The sequence below is a fragment of the Miniopterus natalensis genome, chromosome 13 (assembly GCF_054644295.1).
Source record: "Miniopterus natalensis isolate mMinNat1 chromosome 13, mMinNat1.hap1, whole genome shotgun sequence".
NCBI lineage: Eukaryota > Metazoa > Chordata > Mammalia > Chiroptera > Miniopteridae > Miniopterus > Miniopterus natalensis.
The window spans coordinates 51,033,447-51,056,953 of NC_142093.1; the positions used below are offsets into that span (position 1 = coordinate 51,033,447).

General features: G+C 48.5%; 1 protein-coding gene across 1 annotated transcript in view; it reads left to right on the forward strand.

Annotated features, from left to right (window-relative positions):
- The window catches only part of ACOXL (acyl-CoA oxidase like), a 269,791-nt gene that overhangs the window by 71,562 nt on the left and 174,722 nt on the right, over positions 1-23,507 (forward strand). The window contains exon 10 of the mRNA XM_087823871.1: positions 3,535-3,569. Within this exon, the coding sequence (XP_087679997.1) occupies positions 3,535-3,569 (35 nt within the window). The remainder of the gene's footprint in view (positions 1-3,534; positions 3,570-23,507) is intronic.

Genomic DNA, 23,507 nt, shown 5'->3' on the forward strand with positions numbered 1-23,507 from the left:
GGGCTTTGTTAAGTGCTTTCTGGCAGTACTTACAGTATGTCCTCGGGGGGAGTTTCCCAGGGGGGCAGCTCAGAACTCCCGCTGACCTCCCTGTCCCTGGGCCTCAGCCCTGCTGGGCCAGGGTCAAGGGGCCAACCCCCAGCCCCCCTCCTTCCTCTCCTCTGGGTCCCTGCTGAGACCAGCAACAAAAGGGTCAATTGTCTGAGGCCTCCCTTTGTCTCAGGGGCTCTCTGGGTCTCTCTGAATTCGAAAGTGTTTGTGCACATGGGGTATGAATGCCTGTATGTAAGTGTATGTGCCGGTGCACACATATGTGTGCATGTGAGAATTGTGTATGCACGTACATGTATGTGCACACATAAACACATGCTTATCAATATGTACACACATGCACGTGAGTGCAGTTGTAGATGTGTGTGCATATGTTTATGCACAGATGAGTGGGCAATGTATGTGTGCATGGATAGTGTGAGTATGGAAGAACCCACATTGTGTGTATGTGTGTGTGTGTGTGTGTAAGGTGTATGTGTGTACACATGCACGTGTGTGTATGTGCGCATACAGGCAGCGGTGAGACTTGCTTAAAGCGTTTCTGAGCTGCTAATGCTTCTTAGCAGGGCCTGACTGGTTGACGGAGGTTCCTCAGACTGAGGAAGGGTCTCCTCCTGTCTCTCAGCAGATAATGCAGCTGCGTTTACCTGGTCTGTGCTTTGGTACTGAAACCTCAGAAGTTTCTATGACCCCTGCCTCCTCTAGGGTCACATAATATGCAGGAGTGAGGAGCAGGTGTGAGAAGCTCTTTCTGCAGCATAACTGGCTTCCTTTGCCTGTTCCAACCTGGGTTTCGTGGCAAGGCTCACAGGGACTTCTCCAGACTGTTCCAGCACCTTCTCAGGGGTGCCTAATTGGACCCAGTGCATTCCAAGCGGGGTTTTAGCCTTGTTTGCTAGATGACTGTGAATGCTGCCTTCCCATCCACCCCCTCTGCTGGTTCCCATGTGGCCCTGGTGCCTTTGCACGGGCTCTGGTCGTCTAGTTTCTGGCCTGGCGTCACCAGACCTGTGCACATGCTGGGCGGCCTGTGTGATTCCAAGATTCACACTTTCTTCCTTCACAGAGGTGTCCTTTAAAAATGACAGTAAAACATATTTCATTCAGAAGCCAGGAAAAGACTAATAAAAATGCTGAATTGAAATTCACCTCTGTGAGGGGTTTATCTGCAAGTCCCATTTAACCAGCACAGCGGCCATTTAACAGCTTGTCCTGCGTTTTCCCAATTCTGTCCGTTTCCTCCCCTGCTCCAGCAATGGCTTGTCTTTCAGCTGTGGAAAAGCCACCAATTAAACAGCCCTCCAAAGCTTATCAAAATATTCAGTCGTAAAAATTATCTTACAATTAGTCTAACTGTAAGCCAGAACTTTTTAACCCCAGAAAACGTAAAAATTACCCAGCACGTGAGATCTGTAAATTGCTCCTCCTGACCTTTGGCTGCAGATTCTGTTTTTATTTCATTCCCAAAATAGTTTCCTTCTTGTTCTTTGAATTTCTGATTGTCCCTGAGGCAACTTCCTGTGCTGTTTGCTTAAGTCGCAGAGAAAATACCCTCCTGGCTTGGTTGAGATAGATCATCGCATAAATTCAGGCGAGTGTGGTACAGTGTCAGCTGGACATATATTTCATGCTTCACTTTGAGATGCGTGTTTTGTAAAGCTGAGCCTGTCCGCCCAGACTGCTGATGGCCCATCGTGTCAGTTCTGTACTTGGGGTGTATGCAGAGGTGACAGCTGCGGATTATTCTGGAGCCCAGCAGTTCACACAGTAGCTGGGGGATTCTGCATATGTCACACTGGACAGAGGCATTGGGCTTTCTTATCTCAGCGATGATTTTACTTCTAACTCTCTTCCCCACCCCTCCCACCTCCCACCACCTGGGGACCCTCCTGTCATCATGCAAGACCCAGGATAACGCCACAGAAGTCACCCACCCCCATGGGGGTCACATTAAGGGAATCAGCAATGATGTATTTGGGGATGTTAATGGGTAACTTAGGTAGATTTTTCGCCTGAAATGATATTGTAATGCTTAGGGTTTTAACTGCATGAGTTCCCTAAACTAGTGACTCCATCTTTCAAGCACGAGCAGGAGAATGAGACTCATGTAGTTGTTGTCATGGCTCGTGAATGTGTTTTACATGGTGAAATACATTCAAAGTTCCAAAAGCTAACTTAAAAATTAGATTTTGGAATGTGACATTTTCATAAATGGGGTATTGCCTATATTTATATTTCTTTCTGTGAGGCAGTTTGCGCACACACACACACACACGTAAGCACAAATGTAGGAAAATTGCTCAATCTTTACATTCATCTCTGAGAAAAGGAACTCTTTTGCCCATTTTACAGTTGCGAACACTGAGGCTCTGAGAGCTAAAATAACCTGCTGACACCCATGCAGTTTGCAGTTGACATGGTTGGCCTGACTCTTCCGTGGTCCATGACTGACTTTGTGTGAATGAGCCTGGGCCTCGTGACTGGCCCCCGGTTATACTTGAGAGGTTTTCACAACACCTGCAGAGTAGAGAGGGAATCACAGGGTTGCCTCGGCCCCGCCCTGGTGCTGTGCCCAGTGATCCTGCCCACTTCCTCTTGGTGTCACATGTGGATCCCATGTTTGCTGCCTTGCTGTCCTTAGAGCTATGGCCTGTTGGTGTCAAGCTTACGGAGTCAGTGTGACCCCTCAGGGAGGCTCTGACGCAGGTGGTCAGCCCCCTGGGACGGTGGGGACAGAGGACGGTCGTCCTCTCCTAAGGCAAACCTCAGGAGCAGCGCACGGGGCCGTCCCATCTGTAGCGCTTTGTCTCCAGGGTCGAGAGAGCCCCGTTTTGCTCATAGAAACAGTACAGTGGTGGTTGCTGGGGGCTGGAGTGGGAAATGGGGGGGAGTTGGTCGAAGGTACAAACTTCCAGTTTTAAGATGCATGAGCACCGGGGATCTAATGTACTGCGTGGTGACTATAGCCAGCAAGCTGTGTCATGTACTGGAGAGTTGCTGAGAGCAGGTCTGAAGTGTTCTCACCAAACAGAGATAATTATGTGAAAGGATGGAGGTGTTAATGAACCCGTGGTAACGTGTGGTAATCATTTCACAGTGCATGCGCTTATCCAATCACCATCTTGTACACCTTGAATAAGTACAGTTTTATTTGTCAGTTATACCTCAATGAAAAACATTTTAAAAAGAAAAAAAGGGAAAAACAAGGAGCCCTGCTTGGGAAATCTTTCCTGAGGAGAGACGCCTCCTATTTACTCCACAGTGAAACATTGTAGGCCTCTTAAAGTCCCTTTCAGAATATGGTTGTCCCCTAAAAGCTAAGTTGAAACTAAAGATCTGTTCCTGAAATGTGTTATTTATGAAGTATTTGCAGTGGGGCATAATAGGAAACATTTAAAAACTATTGACCAAACTAAGTTAATTTTCTGCTGACTTCAGCATATTCTTGATATTATTTAATATGTATTTCTCTCTTATTTGCAGCTTGGGTTGACGATAGCCATTCGCTACAGCCACAGGTAAAGTTTACTTTTTTTTTTTTAAAGGAATATGCTTGCTGGTTTACAGTAGTCTTGGTTTGCTCGAGTCTACAGGCTTTTGAGCTTCCTGTTGGTGGCCGCTCCCCCATGATGTCAGTGTCACAGCAGTTAGATGAAATTGTTCCAGTTGTTTGGCAAATAGCTATTTGGAGGAATAAGGTTTTTGTGTAAACTGGTGGTAGTAGCATGTTGCTTTTAAAATAAAAAATATGTTCTAGGGCAGGAGTAAGTAATGTTCTCTGTCCAAGAATGAGAACCGAAATTGGGGGTGTCCTACATGAGAGGTGAGGCCAGACAGGGAGCCAGGGAAGCCCTGGCCCCCTCCATGCAGACTCCTTCTTTCCTGTCTTAAGTCCATTTGAGGATGGGTAAAGGGCCCCTATCTATATATTTTTTTCAATATATCTTTATTGATTTCAGAGAGAGGAAAGGAGGGGAGAGAGAGAGATAGAAACATCAATGATGAGTCATTGATCAAGCCTGCAACTGGGCATGTGCCCTGACCGGGAATCGAACCCCGATCGCCTGGATCCTAGGTTGACGCTCAACCGCTGAGCCACGCCCGGCTGGGCAAGGGCCCCTATTTTTAAAAAATATATTTTTATTGATTTCAGAGAGAGAAAGGGCGAGGGAGAGAGAGATAGAAACATCAATGATGAGAATGATTGATTGGCTGTCTCCTGCATGCCCTCTACTGGGGATAGAGCCCGCAACCCGGGCATGTGCCCCAACAGGGAATTGAACCTCGATCTCCTGGATCATAGGTTCACGCTCAACTGCTGAGCCATTCCGGCTGGGCAAGGGCCTCTATTTTTATCTCGAGTTACGATTTCTGCCTTTGTCTCAATTACATCATATGTATGAAAAATGTTTGTTTTTGTACTAGTGTCAATCTTTCTCCTTTGCACACATCTAAAGGTATTAAGGTGTTGAATTAATTCAAGTAAAATCCAGCCCCAATGGAGGGGCCATAAGCTAGGTTCCTCCTGTCCTTAAATCCACTGTGCTCACAACCCCCCAGAGTGCCACCCACCAGGGACAGGCTTCACCTCCCCTTCCTGGGCATAGCTCTCCACAAACGAACCATGCTTATCTGCTTTCACAGCGAGTTTGCCTTCTAAAAATGCTTATAGCCACTTGTATGCAAGGCTCGCATTTAAGCGGGATTTGAGCAGTAAAGTGGGCCATCATTGAAACCTTTGTCAGCTGCTGTGAGCTGCACAGGTTAGAGTAGGAGAGGGCAGGAGTGGATTGGAACCCTGGATATGAGTGAAGAAAAGCGTTTGTGGTGGGCATTTCTGGGCCCCCTTGGAGTTCAGCTGCTCCAGAGAAGCTTGTGATCCCTTGGAGTCATAAGTGTGCCTGCACACGGCAAGGTGCACGCCATTCCCTGTGAACACAGCCAAACCCTGCAGCTGACAGGATGCATAGCTGCTCTGCAATGAGGAAGCCTGGTGTGGACGGTTGACCTTGGACTCGAATGCTGGCTGGACACTGGATGTGGTGTGTGTGTGTGTGTGTGTGTGTGTGTGTGTGTAAGAGAGAGTGTAGGGGGGAGACAGAGATTGAAATTGTTATCATTTCCTTTCTTTTCCTTTGGTGGAACCTTCCTCATGTATGCGTCCTGCATGTCAGGAAAAGCAGCTGCCTGTTTCTGCAGAAGACCTACAGGTGCCTCTTCCCAGGAGAGCTCAGCTCTTGCTCTTGTTCATTTGGGGAACAAAATTTGCTCTTCCCTGTGGGGTTGAGGGTTACCTTGCTGTGGCCCGAGGAGAGTTCTAACGTATGCAGACACTCAGTCCGTGTGGAGCTTGGGAAGAAAGCTTTCTAAAAAGTACTTTGTCACACTCAAGACTTTTGCCCAACCATCCGTCTTTTGCATTAGGGATCGGGTAAGAGAGTGGAGCAGGACAGACCTGCGGGTGGTACTGGCCGGACGGTGCCTTTGTCCTTGTTCTTGACCATGGCCCAGGCTTGTGTTTGTGAGAAGATCTGTTCTCCTCACCCTCAGCCTGGTGGGTGCCTGGCACCATTCTGTATTGTCACCAACACCCCACTGGGTTGGTGGAGAGTCTTCTCTGAGCTAAGCACGTTCTTCCTTTGGGAAGGGAGAATGTCCTCTTACTATTGCCTGGGTGGCACTTAGGATATGCCTACCCAGGGGTGGGGGCAAGGGGTGTGATGGAAAGGAGCGCTTGGGTTGTAAATGACTTTCCTTTGGGCTCCTTCCCCAGAGCAGCCCAGCCTCACTGAAGAAATGTGTTTATGAGTCCAGTAGAAAGGTGGACCCCGAGCCACAGTCCTGCAGGAGCCCCTCTGTGGTGAAGGGAAAGAAGGGTCTAGGATTAGACAGGTTAGACCTTTCTTCCTCCTGTGGCCACATTTATGGAATCTACCCCCATTTCTACGGCCGCCTAGTATCACTGAACTACCGTTTATCATGCTGGAGCATTCTGTGGGTCAGCGGTGACAACAAAAGTTTGCTACCACCAATCCAGTGCCAACAGGAGTCCCCAGTCTGGAGTGCCGTCAAGGGAGAGACTTCACTCAGGTGGACACTGCAAACTGGAGGAAGCAGAAAGTGTGCTCCCCTGAGACAAAGGGGAGGCTGCTTATATAGAGAATGTGCTCACCCGGATTGGTCCATTTTTATGCAAATGAAGGATTCAAATTTATGCAATTTGATTGGTTCACATAGCACTGTCTTGATTGGTTGGAACCATGCATCCTGAATGGTGGTTGTGGAGTTTCTCTGATTGGTCAGTAAAAATGTCAAGTGTTGGAGGGGATGTAGAGGCTGGAACCCTCATACAGGGCTGGTGGGAATGTCAAATTGTGCAGACTCTTCGAAAACAGTCTGGCTGTTCCTCAAATGATTAAACACTGAGTTACCCTATGACCTACAATTCCACTCTTAAGTATATACCCAAGAGAAATGAAAACGTATGTCTAGGCAAAATCTTGTGCATGAGTGTTCATAATAGCATTATTCATAATAGCCAAAAAGTGGAAATGACGCAAGTGTCCGTCAGTTTGTCCATACAATGGAGTATTGCTTGGCCATGGAGAGGACTGGGGTGCTGGTGCATACTGCAACATGGAAGAAACTTGGGGTCATGATGGGCAAGGGAGGTTGGTCACAGGGGTCCACATAGTGTATGATTCTGTTTGTGTGAAGTGTCCAGAGTGGGCAGGTCCAGGGAGGCAGAGAGTGAATTGGTGGTTGCCAGGGCCTGGAGGTGGCTGCTGATGGGTGTAGGGTTTCTATTGGGGATGGTGGGATGTCCTGGAATCAGATGGTAGTGATAGCTGTACAACTCTGTTAGTGTTTTAAAGACCACTGAACTGTGTACTTTAAAAGAGTGAATTTTATGGTATATGAATTATGTCTCCATAAAGCTAGTATTTAAAAAAAAAAAAGGATGGCTGGTGTCTGCTTCACAGAGTGTGGGGCCTGTCCTGGAAGACTCAAGGCTGGAGGGAAAGTCATCTGAAGGCTCATTCACTGTGTATCTGGTGGGCGATGCTGGCTCGTGGCTGGGGATCTTTGTTCCTCTCCACATGGGCTAGTTAAGCTTCCTCACAGCATGGTGGTTGGCTTTCTCTGACTGAGTGTCTTGGAAAGAGAGAGCCAGCTGGAAGCTGTCTTCTTTCTGTGATCAGCCTGGGAAGTCCCATAGCATTCCTTCCACCTACTGTATTGGTTGGAGCAGTCACAGAACCCCTCCATTTGCATTCAGAGGAGGGAACAGAGACCTCACCTCTTAGTGGAAGGAGTGTTAGTCACATTGTAATAAGAACATGAGAGGTGAGAGATCTTCATGTGGCCATTTGTGGAAAATGCCATCTGTTGCAGAGGCCAACTGAGTGTGGGAGTATTTATTTGGAGCACTTGTGAAAAGAGATTGAAGACACTGTTTTCTTCAAGGCACTTTCGAGTTGGGATGCACAATAAAAACGTGTGATGAAGACTTCAGGACACTGACAGTCTTACAGGAGAAAGCAAACCAATCGAAGGAGGCTTTTTAGAGGAACCACCCTTGTCCCACTAAAGTGCGGGAGTGGGAGGCAGGCCCAGCGGCTCAGGCAGATGCCCTGGCAGGCTGATCCTATAGGTCCTTGAGAACACAGTCTTTAAACTACTGTTTGACATTAGTTTGGAGGAGAGACTGAGTGTGGGAGGGTGTGGAGGGATGGGACTGAGCTGGGCTGCCTCACTCTATGTTCTGTAGCCTTAGCAGGTCAGTCTCCACCACAAACTTCGATCCCACCCCTTGGAGCAAAAGCCCTGCACAGAGCTGGATGGGGTCAAGGAGAAGTTCAGCAGCTGTCTGTGGTACAGGAGCAAATCTCTTCGGGGTCCAGGCTCTCCCACCCAGGCCAAGGCAGGCCAGGCCACCTATGCTCCCACAGGACATGACCTGGCAAACGGGCCACCCTGTGCTGTGTTTCCAGGGGTGTTTGCTGTCCTGTCCTCTGTCCTGGCTCTGGGGTGTTAAGTACAGAGCAGAGGGAGTCATGGATATTTACATAAATGTAGCAAAAACAAACAAAAATCGAAGTAAGTTAGAAAGGAGAGTAATGAGATTGCAGAGGAGGAAGATGAGGGGACATCTACTCAGATTCCCTGGCAAGCCACCTGCCTTGGGGACTGGGGACCCTGCGTGAATGGTGGCACATGGAGGCCAGTATTCACAAGAGGCAGCCCACAGCATCTGTGTGTCCCCAGCACAGGAGCCGGAGGACTCGAGGAGCAGGAAAGATGATTAGGAAGCGATCGCCATAACTCACAGATAAAGGGCAGGCCTTTTGGGCTTGGCCGGACCTCTAACAAAGTATCTGTCCAATTCACACATCTCATTTACGCGAGCCAAGGTGGGAACGCTCCCGAGGAGCACTTGACCTGTCTTGTATCAGCATCCCGAAATAATGAAGGCATTATTAGAGGTTGTGTTTTCCAAAAATTACTTCTGAGATATAAGGAATTCTTACTTAAAGTTCCAGGAAGCACAGCAGCATCTGTAAATTGTGTGGAGGGTAAGAAACCGTCTTTTGGTAAACTCCTAGTGTGCAGGAATTAATGATACTTACTAACTTGTCACCAAGAGCCATTTGCAGGCCAGGCCCCACCACCTGCCCCTCACTTGCTGTCTTTGTCCTGCTTCTGGGGTCAGTGGGCACGGGAGGATCGGTCTTCCTCTCAAGGGCCCTCATGGCACGGTGGTGCCTGCTGGTGGCTCTTGTGCCCCTCCTGCTTCTGGCCCTGTCACTCACCTCTGTTCTCCTCGAGGAGGAGAAAGGTGAAGGGTAAGGGTTTCTGGTTGTGCTCCCTCTTTAAAAGTCCTACTAGCTTATTTAGATTAATTGAAACTGCCATCCTTTTGTTGACCACTTTTTTTTGGGGGGGGGGTGTAAAATGTACCTAATATAAAACTTACCATTTTAACCCTTAAAAAAGGTTAAAAAGTGTACAGTTAGTTCAGTGGTATTAAGCACAGCCGTCCCTCAGTATCCACAGGGGATTGGGTCCAGGGCCCCTCCCCCACCCAGGATACCAAGTCCCTTATATAAAATGGCATAAATATAAAATTGCATGTAACCTATATTTGCATGTAGGCCTGCACATCACTTCATGTGCGTGGATTCAGCACAGTGCTTGGCATGTGACAAATTCAAGTTTTGTTTTTTGGAACTTCCTGGGATTATTTTCTTTCTGAGTCTTTTTGATGCAAGGTTGGTTGACTCCATGGATGCAAAACCCACAGGCTAGACATTCACATTGTTGTACAATCATCACCACCATTCATCTTCAGAACTTTCTCACCTTTCCAGACTGGAGCTCTGTCCCCGTTGAACACTACCTCTCCATTTTCCCTTTCTCCACCCTCTGGGAACCTGCTTTCTGGTTTCTGTCTTTAAGAGTTTGACAACTCTAGGGCCCTCATATAAGTTGAATCATACGGTATTTTTATTTTTGTGACTGGCTTATTCCACTTAGTGGAATGTCCTCAGGGTTCATCCATGTTGTAGCCTGTGTCAGATTTTCCTCCCTTTTCAAGAGTGCATAATACCCCATCGTGTGCACACACACATTTTGTTTTTCCCATTCGTCAGTCAGTGGACACTTGAATTGCTTCCACCTTTTGGCTGTTGTGAGTAGTGCTGCTGTGAACATGGGTTTGCAAGTATCTCTTTCATTTCCTGCTTTCAGTTCTTTTGGGTATTTATCCACAAGTGGAATTGCTGGATCGTATGTGATTCTCTATTTAGGTTTTGAGAAATTGCCGTTACTTTTTAAATGTCTTTATAGTTCCAGGTCACTCCAAAGGCTCATGGTTGCTACTGAGAAATGGTTTCCACGTCCCTTGCCACTTTGACCCAGAACCCACATGATGGAATTGAGGGCTTCCTGGGTCCTCTTGGTGTGGATGGGGGTCCCTTTACAAACAAAGTTTGGGTCTTTAGGTTCTAATCACCAGCTCTGTTTCTGAAATTCTAACAGGAGGGCCGGGGCCAAGAGAGATGGTGGAGAAAAGCCAGCGGACTCCTGTAGTAGGTGAGGGCGGGTGAAGGGTCGGAGTAGGCAAACGTGGTTCCAAGATGGCAACATTGGGAGGATGGTTCGCTTATGAAGAGGAATGAACTGGGGACACAGAGGACATGGATGTGAGGAGGAGGGAAAGAGGTCACTAAAATCCTTTAACTTTAGTGGTCAGGCTGCTGCAGACACATGGGGCAGAGCTGCTGGGAGCAAGATGGGTCCTTGTGTGGCATGAGGGGCTCAAGGCTCCAAGGGGGGCCTGGTTCTGTTCCCATGCATGTGCCTTGGTGCTTCAGCTGTCAGATCTCCCTTGTTACAGTGAACATGTTCATGGATAAGAACATGCCCCTGCCCACTAACCCATGCACATCCGACATCTCCCACTCCTGTCCCCAGTTATGGTGGGTCAGCCTTTGACTCCCGCTAGACCAGTCTGTGTGGTGTAAGAGTGCGTGAGTGTGTGTGTGTGTGTGTGTGTGTGTGTGTGTGAACATCATGTGGGGTAGGCCCTGAGGGGTCAGGAAGTAGAGGATTATGTCGTCCTGTTCGGATGGTGTAGACGTTCCAAACAGGGAAGCATCTGCCACGGCAAGCGTCTGCCGTGACCACCTGGGCATTTGACAACAGGTCCCGCAGACATTTCGTTTATTATCGTGGAGTTTTCATTTATTTTTGTAAAGTCAAGTCATTTTCGCAGAGTGGAAAATTGTCTCTTGTTCATTCCCCACTGTTTGGCTTGAGGTTTTCGGGTGGAATCCACACGGTGGTGACAGCTGGGTAACCCCCAGAAGTGCCCTTTGCAGATAACAGCTCTCGGGGCCCCACCGCCCACACAGTGGGGAAATTGTTCCCCACTGCGTGGGTGTTTTGTTTTTTCTTTCTCTGCAAGATTGAGGGTTCAGATGATCTTCCTGCCTGTTGCGGTGCAGCAGCCTGAAGAAGCCTGCTGCCTCCTGGTGGGAACCCCGGGCTGAGATGAACCCCATGCTGGGATGAACCGGGCCTGGAAGTGGTGATGTCCCCTTTAACCCTCAGCCTCTGACAGGATGGGGAGGCCTCGGGAACCCACAGCGTGGGCCTTTTACATGTGGCACTTATGCCCGCATTTCCAAGAAAAGCTCATGAAAGCAGGGTGTGAGAGCGGCGAGCTGGCCCCAGCAGAATGATTTTGTTGTGTTTTTACCTTTTTGTTGTTTGTTTCTCTTTAATAAATGAGAAATGGAAGCAGATTTTCCGCGTGGCTCCGCTCTAGTTCAGTGGACGTCCACAGAGGCTTGACTTTAGACGAGCCTAAAGATGTCTCTCTCTCACAATTGACTTCTTTCTGTAGGTTTTAAAGAACCTAAGAGAGGACAGATATGGTACCCTGTTCAGGCCTGTGCCCTAAACCTATTATTGGACTTACAGGTACCAACCCCCTGAAAGGCTTTGGAGTCCCCCAGGGCTGGCAAGGGGAAGAGAGAGGCAGGGAGCCTGCATATGGTCAGAGGCGGACAGGGTTGACTGTCCCTGAGCGGGACCGGTGGGAAAGCCCTTTACACCAAAATGTGGATCCGAGACCGAGCAGCCCCCAGACTGCCTTCCTTGCTATGAGTGAGCTCAGAGGCCGGCCGGGAAGTGAGCGCGTCCTGGGCTTTCAGGTCCTGATTTAGATTAGAAGTGGAGTTGGAAGTCCACAGATGAACTGCAACGCTTATTGAATGGACAGGCGGCTTCAGTGCACACAAGAAATTGTCATCTTGACATCCCAGGGGAGGAAAAGACAAGAAACAGGCCATCGGGTCTATTGGACTTTGATTTTGAGTGTTGGCAAACACCTCTCGCCTCCCATTTGCAGCTGGTTTGATCTTGTGGAGACAGCTGAGGGAGACTGTGTTCTCCAAATTTTGTAAAAATAAACAAAGATGCCTTTCTGCCCTTTTTTCCCCTTCCAGAGAATAGTTGTTTCTGTCACTGGGGTTCTCCGCTCACTGTTCCATCTGCCTCTCTCTCAGACTTCACAGTGAGGCTCCGGCCAGATTTATACATGGGGTTGCCAAGAATTTTATTCAACCCCAATGGTGTAATCTTAAAAGCAAAGCCATCTTTCAGAAGGTTGCATGTTTTAGATGACCTTAACTCAAAATTTGCCCCCAGAGAGCAGAATATGAATATTCGTGGGGTATCTGAGTTATATTCCCTTACCTAGTGACATTCTTTTTTTTTTTTTTAAAGATCTTATTGATTTTTAGAGAGAGAGAAAAGGAAAAAGAGAGAGAAATATCAATGTGAAAGCAAAACATCGATCACTGATCAGCTGCCTCCTGCACACCCCACTGGCAACCTTTTGGTGCATGGGACGATGCCCAACCAACTGAGCCACATGGGCCAAGGCTAGGGACATTCTTGAGGGCCAAGGTTGTGTTGTCAGTGATCATGACAGAGCTCAGCCTGGGGCTGTGAATATGCTGGGTGAGTTGTAGATGCTTCCTGGGTCCAGGGGAGTAAGGAGCACATGGCTGTGCCTCTCTATCCCCCTTTTAATCTCGCTTCTGGTATCATGTTGGTAGCCCTGTCTTTTAGGGACTTTCTGGTCCAGGCTCTTGGCTATTTCCCCAGTCAGACCTGTTCATCGTGTCTGTTGCCACATCCGTAGGACGGTCTGCAAGGAACCTTCTGCTTACCACCAAGGGGATTTTCCTCAAACACAGATCTGGTCATGCCCCACCCCCTCAGAAGCTTCCGTGGGCTTCCATGTCCCGAGAACGGAATTCCAATTCTTAGCATGGGACCCCAGACCTCATCCCAACCTCTGTCTCCTCCCACTGAGCAGCCCTGAGCTTCCTGCCTCCCTCATCCCTTGCTCTTGCTATTTTCTTTGAGAAATTAACTTCCCCTCTCTCTTGTGCATTAGTGAATTCCTACTCACTGTCCAATGGCTCCTCGATGTCACCTCCTTTTCAAATATTTGTCAAGAGACCATGCTCCTTTCTGTTGTTAGGTCTCAGGGCTGCTTTTTAGGTGAGACCTCAACTCTGTGTCTTTTCCCTTCTGTCTTAGGCAGCAGATTAGAGAGGCAGATTGCATTCCTGTCCCCCACCCGCATGTGCCTCTCTGCATCAGAACATGTGGACTCCATAACCGAGCCCTCAAAGCCAAGGCCATTTGGCGAAGCCATTCTGTGTGGGGGTAGGTCCGGGAGGAACTGATTAGTCTTTCTTTTATAATATCTCTGAAAAATGACCACTTCTTTACCTTCATAAAGATAAAGCACTCAATTCAAATTGTTCTAGAGATTCAGCACAACCCGCATTAAAATAGAGAAACATAAATTTAAATGTTGTGTAATGATAAGCTAATTAAACATTTATATGTAAATATAAGTTTGAAATTTTGAAGAACATGTTGAAAGACTTACACTGTCCTGTTTCAAGACTTGCTGTAAAACCACAATCAAGACAGTGTGCCGTTGGTGCCAAGACAGATATATATGTCAGTGGAACAGAACAGAATCTAGAAGTAGACCCACACATAAATGACCAACTGATTTTCAACAGAAATGCCAAGGCAATTCCATGGAAAAAAGATAATCTTTTTAATACATAGTATTAGAACAAATGGACAACCATTAAAACAAAAAACATCCCAAGCTCTTAACCATACCTTATAACATGTACAGCAATGAACCGAAATGGGCCATGGGCCTAAAGTAGAAGGTAAGACCAAAAACTTTACAGAAGAAAACAGCAGGAAATTTTTGTGACCTTGGGTCAGGCAGAGATTGCTTTGGATACGAAAAGCATACGCTGTGAACAAAAAGGTTGGTAAAATGGAGTTTATCAACATTAAAAACATCTGCTCTTTGAAAACCACCGCTGAGGAACTAAATGACAAGCCACAAACCTGGAGAAAAGAGTTTCAAAACATGTATCTGATAAAAGCCTCGTATCTAGAATGTATATAAAGCTCTTACAACCCTTTTACAGAAAAACTCCAATTTAATAAATGGGCAAAAAAATTCTTGAACTGACATTTTCCTAACGAAGAGGCAGGTCATTAAGGAAATAACGAAGTAAGACCACGATGAGATGCCATTACACATGTATCAGAATGGCTTAAAAAAACCACACATTAAAAAACAAATCCTTAAACAACAACAAAACCCAGAACTCCCAAACCCTGACAATGTGAAGGTGCTGGTGAGGGTATGGAGTAACTACAACTCTCATGCATTGCTGGTGGCAAGGCCAGTTGGAGTGGCCACTCTGGAAAACACCGTGGTAGTTTTTTTGGGGCTTAAACAGTACCTAACCGTGTGACCCAGTGTCTCCACTCCTGGGTAGGACGGACACCGAGACAGGAAAACGTCTTCCACACTAAGACTCATGTTCAAATGACCATGGTGGCTGTATTTGTAATAGCCCCACACTGAACACAAGCCCAGATGCCCTCCTTCACCTGGAGGTGGGTGAACTGGCCAGTCCGCACAGTGAAATATGACTCAGCAGTGCAAAGGCGCTAGGCCGCGTGGAGGCCGGGCTGGAGTGCGCGCGCCGTGTGGTTCCCTCGGTGTGACATTCCGGACAAGGGGAACTGTAGGGAAGGAAACATCAGCTGTTGACAGGAGCAGGGGGAGGGGTTACTAGAAAGTGTCATGAGTGACTTTTGGGGGGTGATAGACATATTCTAAATCTTGTTTGTGGTGGTTACATTACTGTACAGTGGTCCCCCCTTTTCCACGATTTTGCTTTCCACGCTTTCAGTTATCTGTGGTCAGCTGTGGTCTGAAAACATTAAATGGAAAATGCCAGAAAGAAATAATTCATAAGTTTTGAATTGCATGCCGTTTAAGTCGTGTGATGAAATCTTGCACGGCCCTGCTCTGTCCTGCCTGGGGCGTGACTCATCCCCTTTGTCCAGCGTCTCCGGCTATAGCTGTGTATGCTCCCACCGTCCGTCACTGAGCAACCATCTCCATATCAGATCTCCTGTCCTGCTATCGCAGTGCCTGTGTTCCAGTCTCCCTTATTTCACTTAATAGTGGCCCCAGAGCGCAAGAGTAGCGATGCTGGTGACTTGGATATGCCAAAGAGAAGTCGTGAAGTGCTTTTTATAAGTGAAAAGATGAAAATTCTTATTTTATAAGGAAAGAAAAAACATCGGATGCTCAGGTTGCTAAGGTCTACAGCAAGAACGAATCTTGTGTCTGTGAAATTATGAAGAAAGAAAAAAAAAATTCGTGCTAGATTTTCGCACCTGAAACTGCAAAGGTTATGGCCACAGTGAGTGAGTGGCAAGTGCTTAGGGTGGCAAGGGCACTACATTTGTGGGTGGGAGACATGAGCAGCACGTGCTCCCAGTGACCGCAGCGTGTTTCCCAGAAAGCACTGAACCTCTGGAGGACTTCAGCAAGGGACCCCCTGAAACAGAGACCACATTCACATGACTTTTATTACAGCATATTGTTACACTTGTTCTATGTTATTAGTTATGGTTGTTCATCTCTTACTGCGCCTGATTTATAAACTATCACAGGTATGTATGTGTAGGAGAAACAGTACCTATAGGGTTAGGCACGATCTGTGGCCTCAGGCATCTACTGGGGGGTCTTGGAATGTGTCCCCCGTGGATAAGGGGGAACCACTGTATATGTCTGTCAAACAAAACTCATGAAACTGGAACACCCCAAACCGGTGAGCTTCGCTCGATGAACTTGAATTAAAGAACGGAGGCGGGGGAGCCTGGGCTGCCCCGTCAGCTGAGGCCAGCTTGTCTGAGGCCGCGCTGAACACCCTGTGTGCGCGTGCCTTTGGGTGAGGTCTCGGGTTCTGCATAGGGAATTATGTTGTCTTTGGTCCTCCTGGCGCGGGGCATGGACGTCTTGTTTTGCTCGCTTTGGCATTTCCAGCGAAGTGAGCTGTTAGGTGTGACTGCACGCGCTTTGACTCACTGGGCTTTCTGGGCTTTCATGTGGACCAGCTCACAGGTGCAGTCAGGCCTTTTGTCAACCGTGGACTTTTCAGATGGAAAGGTGCTCGAGTGAGGCCCTCTTGGCGGAGGCGGTTCAGCCAGAGGCAATTGGTTTTGACCTTTTCTTCACCACAAGGCTGCTGCCAGGGCGGGGAACCCTCTGAGGGCTGCCAGGGGCTGCCAGGGCCTCTCTACAGTCTGTGGTCCACTGAGCCCGTAGAGGCTGGGATGACATGTTGACTTGGCTTGCTCCCTCTGTGGAGTGAGGTCCCAGGTACAGGTGCCTGAGGTATCGTCCCAGAAGGCCCTCATGCCATCCATCTGGAAAACTCATTGCTCAGAGACCCACGGAGTGGGTGCAGCTGTTTACAGACCTCACCAGTGACCAAGTAGTGAGAATGCAGCTCCATGTTCGCCCCTGGCCGTCGAGGCAAATGTGGCAGTTGTCCCTCTTTCCTTCAGTTGTTTGCCACTGAGTGGCAGGCAGGGGGCAGGGCACCAGGCACCCAGTGAAAGGGCCATCCTGGGGCTAAAGGCAGGCACCAGGCACCCAGTGAAAGGGCCATCCTGGGGCTAAGGGCAGGCACCAGGCACCCAGTGAAAGGGCCATCCTGGGGCTAAGGGCAGGCACCAGGCACCCAGTGAAAGGGCCATCCTGGGGCTAAGGGCAGGCACCAGGCGCCCAGTGAAAGGGCCATCCTGGGGCTAAGGGCAGGCACCAGGCACCCAGTGAAAGGGCCATCCTGGGCCTAAGGGCAGACAGAGAAATGAGCCTGGAGGAGGAATGCCGGTACCTTCCTCGTTGTGCAGAGTGGAGCTGCCATTCTGCCAGGACCGGGGGGTGGGGGCAGCTCGAAGGCCACTATCCAAGCCAGTGTTATGCAGGCACAGCCGACCGGGGGGGGGCGGGGTGGAGTGCAGGGTCCTTTATATATCCCCTGGACTGTTACCACGTCACCTGCCCCGGCTGATGATGGGACAGCGAGCACACATTTTATGGGAGGAGAGTTTACCAAGCCCAGTTTGTGTTTCCATGAAGCGGGAGAGGGTGGGGTGGGGTGGGGAGGGGGTTCTCTGGTCAGGCTGATTGGGGGGCAAAGCTTGTTCAGAGGCTCATTTCTATGTTTTTTCCTTCAAGCTTGGCTTACGGTTCTGGACTCCTTCTTCCTGAAGTTGTTCTCAAGTTTTAATGTACAATTCGGTTGGGAATTGTTAATCCTGAAGCTCTGTGAAGCTAGCCACAGAAGGTTCTAGATTTCCTTCCTTCCTCCCTGGCTTATAGGCAATTAAAAATTTTTTTGGGTTAATCCTCACCTGAGGATATTTTTCCCATTGCTTTTTGTAGAGAGTGGGGGGGGGGGAGAGAGAGAGAGAGAGAGAAACATTGATGTGAGACAGACACACCAATTGGTTGCCGCCATCACATGCCCCAACCGGGGCCGGGGATGGAGCCTACAACCAAGGTACATATCCTTGGCCAAAATCGAACCCAGGACCCTCAGCCTGCTGCCAACGCCCTGATCACTGAGCCAAATCAGCTAGGGCACTCGTAGGTAATTTTTGCTGTATGAATCGCATTTGGCCTCTTGTGTTGTGCAAGTCACCTACACACCAGGAACATCCTATAGACTCTGAACTACTTGGAGGACTGAGCCTGTGGGGGCCTGAGGCTGTCCCGAAAGGGTGCAGTGTGCCGTTGCTGTGGCCCAGTGCGGAGGGACTCGTCCCAAGTGCTCTGTTTCTTTTCCCTGAGGTGTCTATCACCTAGATTTTGCTTCCTGCTGAGGTTGGTAGAGCTCAGTGCCCTGGAGAGAAGTAAATGTGTAGCTTTCCCCTGCCTGGTCTTTTGTAAGGTGGATACGCCTGCTTGTCACAGTGGCTCATTCTGTTATATGACAGTGTCCATCTCTGCAGCACCCATAGTGAGGGGCTGCTCAGAGGCACAGAAGAGCCACACCACTCCTCAGGTGTGGGCCCCGCACATGCCCGCAGCATTCCTCCTCCCAGAACACATGCTCACCCATCCACATGTGTGTCGTGTTGGCTTCTTGAAAGAGGTGGCGCATATGGTGTTTGTTTATCTGCACCTCTCCTAGACCAGGGGTTCTAAATTGGTTGCCCAGCTCAGGGGAGGGTGCTACTGACATCCAGGGGGTGGAGGCCAGAGGTGCTGCTCATCATCCTGCAGGCACAGGGCGCCCCCCGCGGCGCATCCGTCCGCCCAAGTGTGAATAGTGGAGAAACACTGCCCTGGACACCAGGGTCACCAGTGCGGATCCCTCTTTCCATCGTCAGGGCTGTCAGGTGCTGTGTGGGCTTTTGTGTGGACAGAAGCTCCAGTATTCCCTGAAACCCTTTTTGTTTCATTTTGTTTCTTCACCTGTCTGTCTAAACATAGAAACTAAATCACTTTCAATTAATTGTACAAATGTGGGGAAGAGAATGGTAGCCTCTCCTAAATGGTAGGGCACCCAGAACCCATTTATGGTGGTCTGTGCAGTGATTTGGAGCTGTGCATCCACGGTCAGGCTCCCCATTGCCCTTGGGAGCCAGCTCACCTCCACCCCTGGTTTGGCTTGCATTGGGGACACACAGGAGGGAGGGTTCTGCCCTGTTGATCACCCACAGGGTGTGACAGGTAATTGGAAGATAATTGATTATTTTACCTGGACTGTCCTATTTCACTCTCCTTCTCTCCTCTCTTCCCTCTTTAAATCTTAAAATGAAAAAGAAATAAAATTTGGGACATTAAATAAATTCCAATAGAATGTAAGTCCATTGTTCATTCCTATTGTCTGCCGTGATGCGATAGAGGTTAAATACACGTCTGCCTCTGGTGACTGGTGGGAACACTGCACGATGCAGGTGATTAAGAGAGTGTACTGAGGCATGAGTGTGCGTGTGCGTGCATGTGTGTGTGTGGTGTAGCCCATTGGGTCGGCTGGAGGCAACTTCTGGAGGGGGGAGAGGAGACTGGCAGGCAGATGTGGTAGAAGACAGAATTGGCACTGTGGTTACAATTTCCAGATGACCTTCTGCATGTCTCTGTGATCATCCAGGCAGAGGCTCAGGAAGGCGGCAGGACATGTGGCTTTATACCAGGTGGACATGGGGATTCGAACTCAGGTCTTGGACTCCCAACAGAAAGTGCATTTCCTGGAGTGTGTCAACAACATCACTGGGAGTCCTGGGGTGGTCTAATGTGGCTCACAGCCAGGATCCAGCCCCAGCTCTGGGCGGGGATGCTTGTTTGGGGTCATCAGCAGGGACTACAGCCTGTGGGAGAGAGTGATTAAATGACGTTTGGGCTGGAAGGGCAGGCAATGCTGATGGAAGACTTTCTTAGAAAATAAATTTACTTCAGTAAAAACAGAGTAGGTTTATGGAAGAGTGTTAAGGAGACTTCAGGTGGTGTGAGGGTGTGACAGAAACCGTTGAGGGCCGTCCACGTGGCTGAGGTCTGGAAAGCGCATACTCAACCCCAGAGGCAGGTGATCCAGGAGAGAACAGGACTTCATGAGTTTCCATGTCCTCCCCTTGAGAAAGAGCGAGGCAGTCGCCCCACCTTGCTGGTGTGGGGTCGAGGGTTTGGAGACCACTGCTCCTCTCCGCTGTCCTTCCCTCGGATGCCTCACACCCGATGGGCTGGAGTTAGAGCCGGGGGAAGGAGTTTCCAACCTGTGTTCTAAGGCGCTCTCTTCCAGCTGAGACAGCTGACTGATCCCAAGGGGCCTGTTTTGTTTAAAAAGAAACCTCTTGGCATCTTCTTTTTAATCACATGTCCTCTGTGATGGAAGTAGGTAGGGAAAAAAAAAAGAAATGTTAGGTGTGGGAGATAAAACTGCTCATAAAAAGGAAATTCTGTTGTTTCTTTCATACTTGCTACCTTTTTTTGTATACCCGAAAGCAGGGTAGAAGAAAAAACAGTGATTCTGCCAGTTGCCAACAGTCACTCCTGACCTTAAAACCAGTCTTGATGTGGATGAAACGGCTGTGAGCTATGCTTTAGATGACACTCTGCATGCTTCCCCGTTCAGCTCTCTCGGCCCCCACAGTGGACATTACTGTCTTACAGTTTGGGCACGAATGCTCAAGGAGGTTGAGGAACTTGTCCAAGGCCACACAGCCACTTTATAAAGATCATGCATTTTCTATGGGAGCCCTCATTCAGACCATTGGAGAAAATGCTACAAAGATCAACTTGACAAGAGAAGATTCAAGGAAGGGTCTGATTGGCTTCCAAAGAAGTAAAATACACACTACGTGCTGCACAGTAAAAGAGAGAAGGCCTTGTGTGCTAAGGGAATGGATAATGTAAATATCAACCCTTGCTTGAAATGACATCAATGGTGACTTGACTAAGACTGTCGGATAATTCTCTCTGTACGTGTCGGTCTTCCACTTTCTTTTCTCTTCATCTGTTCTTTCTTTCGTTCATTGAACAGTTATTTTGTATCAGGTAGGATGCCTTTAGCTATGGGTAACATGAAACTCTGGCTCAACTGTTTTATTTATTTATTTGTTTATTTATTTATTTATTTATTTATTTATTTTAAAAAATATATCTTTATTGATTTCAGAGAGAGGAAAGGAGAGGGAGAAAGAGAGACAGACACATCAATGATGAGAGAGTCATTGATCGAGCCTACAATCTGGGCATGTGCCCTGACCAGGAATCGAACCCCGATCACCTGGATCCTAGGTCGATGCTCAACCTCTGAGCGACGCCCGGCCGGGCTCAACTGTTTTAAACAGTAACGGAATGATTCCTGAAGTGAGGCCTTTCTTGGTAGCTCAGTGACATCTTCTAGGATGAGGTTTGCTTTTTTTAAAAAAAATATATCTTTATTGATCTCAGAGAGAGGAAAGGAGAGGGAGAGAGAGAGATAGAAACATCAATGATGAGAGAGTCACTGATTGAGCCCGCAACCCGGGCATGTGCCCTGACCGGGAATCGAACCCCGATCGGCTGGATCCCAGGTTGACGCTCAACCGCTGAGCCACACCCTGCTGGGCACCAGGTTTGCTTTGATCTTTCCTCTCTGTAACACTCGGCTTATTGGTTTTGTTTTTGGCTGATTCCCTCGTGGTCACAAAATGGCTGCTGAGGTTCTTGCTGTCACATGCAGATACAACATTTTTCAGAAGAGGAAGACTCAGCTCTTCCTATATGCCACTTTGTAGCATCATAGAAACTTTTTTTCCAGAAACCTTTCAAGAGACTTCCCATCTCCTCTCCTGCCAGATGGACCCCCTGCCCTCTGCTCAGGCTGTCACTAGCAGGGAGAATCGGGGTGACCGTGATTAGCTCAGTGAAGCACATGGGTCCATGGAGGAAGGCGAATTCCATGAACAAAGCTGGGATGCTGTTACTAAAGAGGAAGGGAAGATGAGTTGGACCAACAACTGGAAATATTGCTACATATTAAAAAATATACCTATGGGAAATTTCAAAACACAAGGGGGACGAGCATTGTAGATTTCCAATGACTCATCTCCCAGTTTCTATAGTTATCAAATTTTGACAATTTTAGTTCATCTGTATCCTGCCCTTTATCTCCTGCTGAAGTATTTTTAAATGAATCCAGATACATCATTTTAAGCAATGTGCTCTGTGCATATACTGAGTACCTTCTATCTGCCCAGTCGCAGATGCAAAGAGAAAAGCTGTTTCAGGGTCAAGAAATTAGTGAAGACCGACGTGGTGTTAACAACTGCTTGTGCTAAAAAGACCAAATTCCCTAAAACAAAGGAAAATGCAATCTCCAGGGAGCAGGCTTTCTGCACAGCTTCTGTTCTGGCTGCATGTGGAGTCCTTGGGGTGCGAGGGGCCAGGTGTGTGGGGAGCTTGAGTCGGACAAGGAAGGTGAATGGAAGTTCAGCATCTCGTCTGTCATTTGCACTCCCAGGCGGATGAGGTAAACGCTTTCTAAGAGTGGGTTTTGGTTTGATGACACCTGTTTCTGCATGTTAATAGATTTCTGGGGTGAGATAGAGCCGGTGATGTCACCTGCAGGTGTGCGAGCCTGTGGTGGCGGTCTGCTGCACGGCATTTGTTTCACAGGGCTTTGCAGCCACATCTGTCCTCGGCTGTGAGGGCATCCTTACCAGCAGGCCGAAGAAAGACGTTTCAGCCAGAGCAGAATGTCAGATGTCACAGGCTGGCTCCAGGCTGGGCTGTAAACATGTACTTTCCCTATGGCCTGAGCTTATTTTATTTAGTTATGGAACAAAATGCAAATGTTCTTTCTTTAAAATATCACGGTGGCAGGAAGAGACTGTTTCCACGCACCTTTCTGCACTCCCCCCGTTTCAGTACAGGGACCCCCCTTCTCTCTGCATGTCAGGCAGGAAGCCTGCCTTCAGATTTTCCTGCAGTTTTTAAGCATTTGCTTCTTTAACAAGCGTTCACATGCTTGATGAGGGTTGGGACCTTTGCGTAGAACATAAAAAGAAATTCACCATTTCTCTAAACACGCGTCTTCACTTCTACACGGCAGTTAAAGGTCAAATTGCCGAGCTGAATCAGTTATAGCTTCGTTGTTCAGGATATACTCAACCTGAGCTGATTTTATCTGCTGGGCTTTGTAAAATGTTGTGTTGGCATACAGGGTTTAAAAACAGAAGTGTTTTGCATAACTATATTTGAAAAATCTAAAAAAAAAAAAAAAAATAAAAGCGAGAGAAAGAGAATGGAGTGATGACCCGAAACGATGCCATTTGCCTCGATGTTTGCCTGGTGCGGGAGGCTTTTGCAGCAGTTACACTGCTCTGAACGGAGCTTTCTAGAGTGTGCAGGTTGTGGTTGGGTGGCCTTTGCTTTGCGTGCTGTGCACTTTGGTGCCATGTGAGAATCCGCCGACCCCAATACATTTTACTTGACGTGCACAGCTGGGTCGCTGGCACATAGTCCAGGCCATGAAAAAGAATGCAGAAAGAAAACACAGACAATCTATTTATCAGGACACTGTGACAGGGAGACATCGGGGCTGCTGGGGCAGGAGCGCACCTGCAGGAAGCAGGCGGAGGAAGACCAACCGGACCGGCGACAAGGTGGAGGAATTTTAGCTGCTGTTGACCCTGGAAGCCCCCATGGCTAGGGGCTTGGTCAAAGGTGAAAGCTGACTCAGTTTCCCACTTGTGGACTCTGGTTTTGGGGACTCTGCAGGCAGGAGGGTGGATGGGGGCACCGAGGTCTTACTCATTGAGGGTGCGTGCTCAGCAGGCACCTGGTACCCAACAGCAACCCAGGCAAAGCTGTGCGTGAGCTCAGCTCGTGGCTGAGGGTGGTGCCCGGGTTCCTGACCCAGGGTACCCTGGTAAGTCTGTCTCCCGAAGAGGGCGGAGAGGGGGCAGCATCTGGAATCCTTGAGAAGCTTTCCTCTGACCACAAGGACTCAAGTCACCTCAGTCCAGTTCACACGACC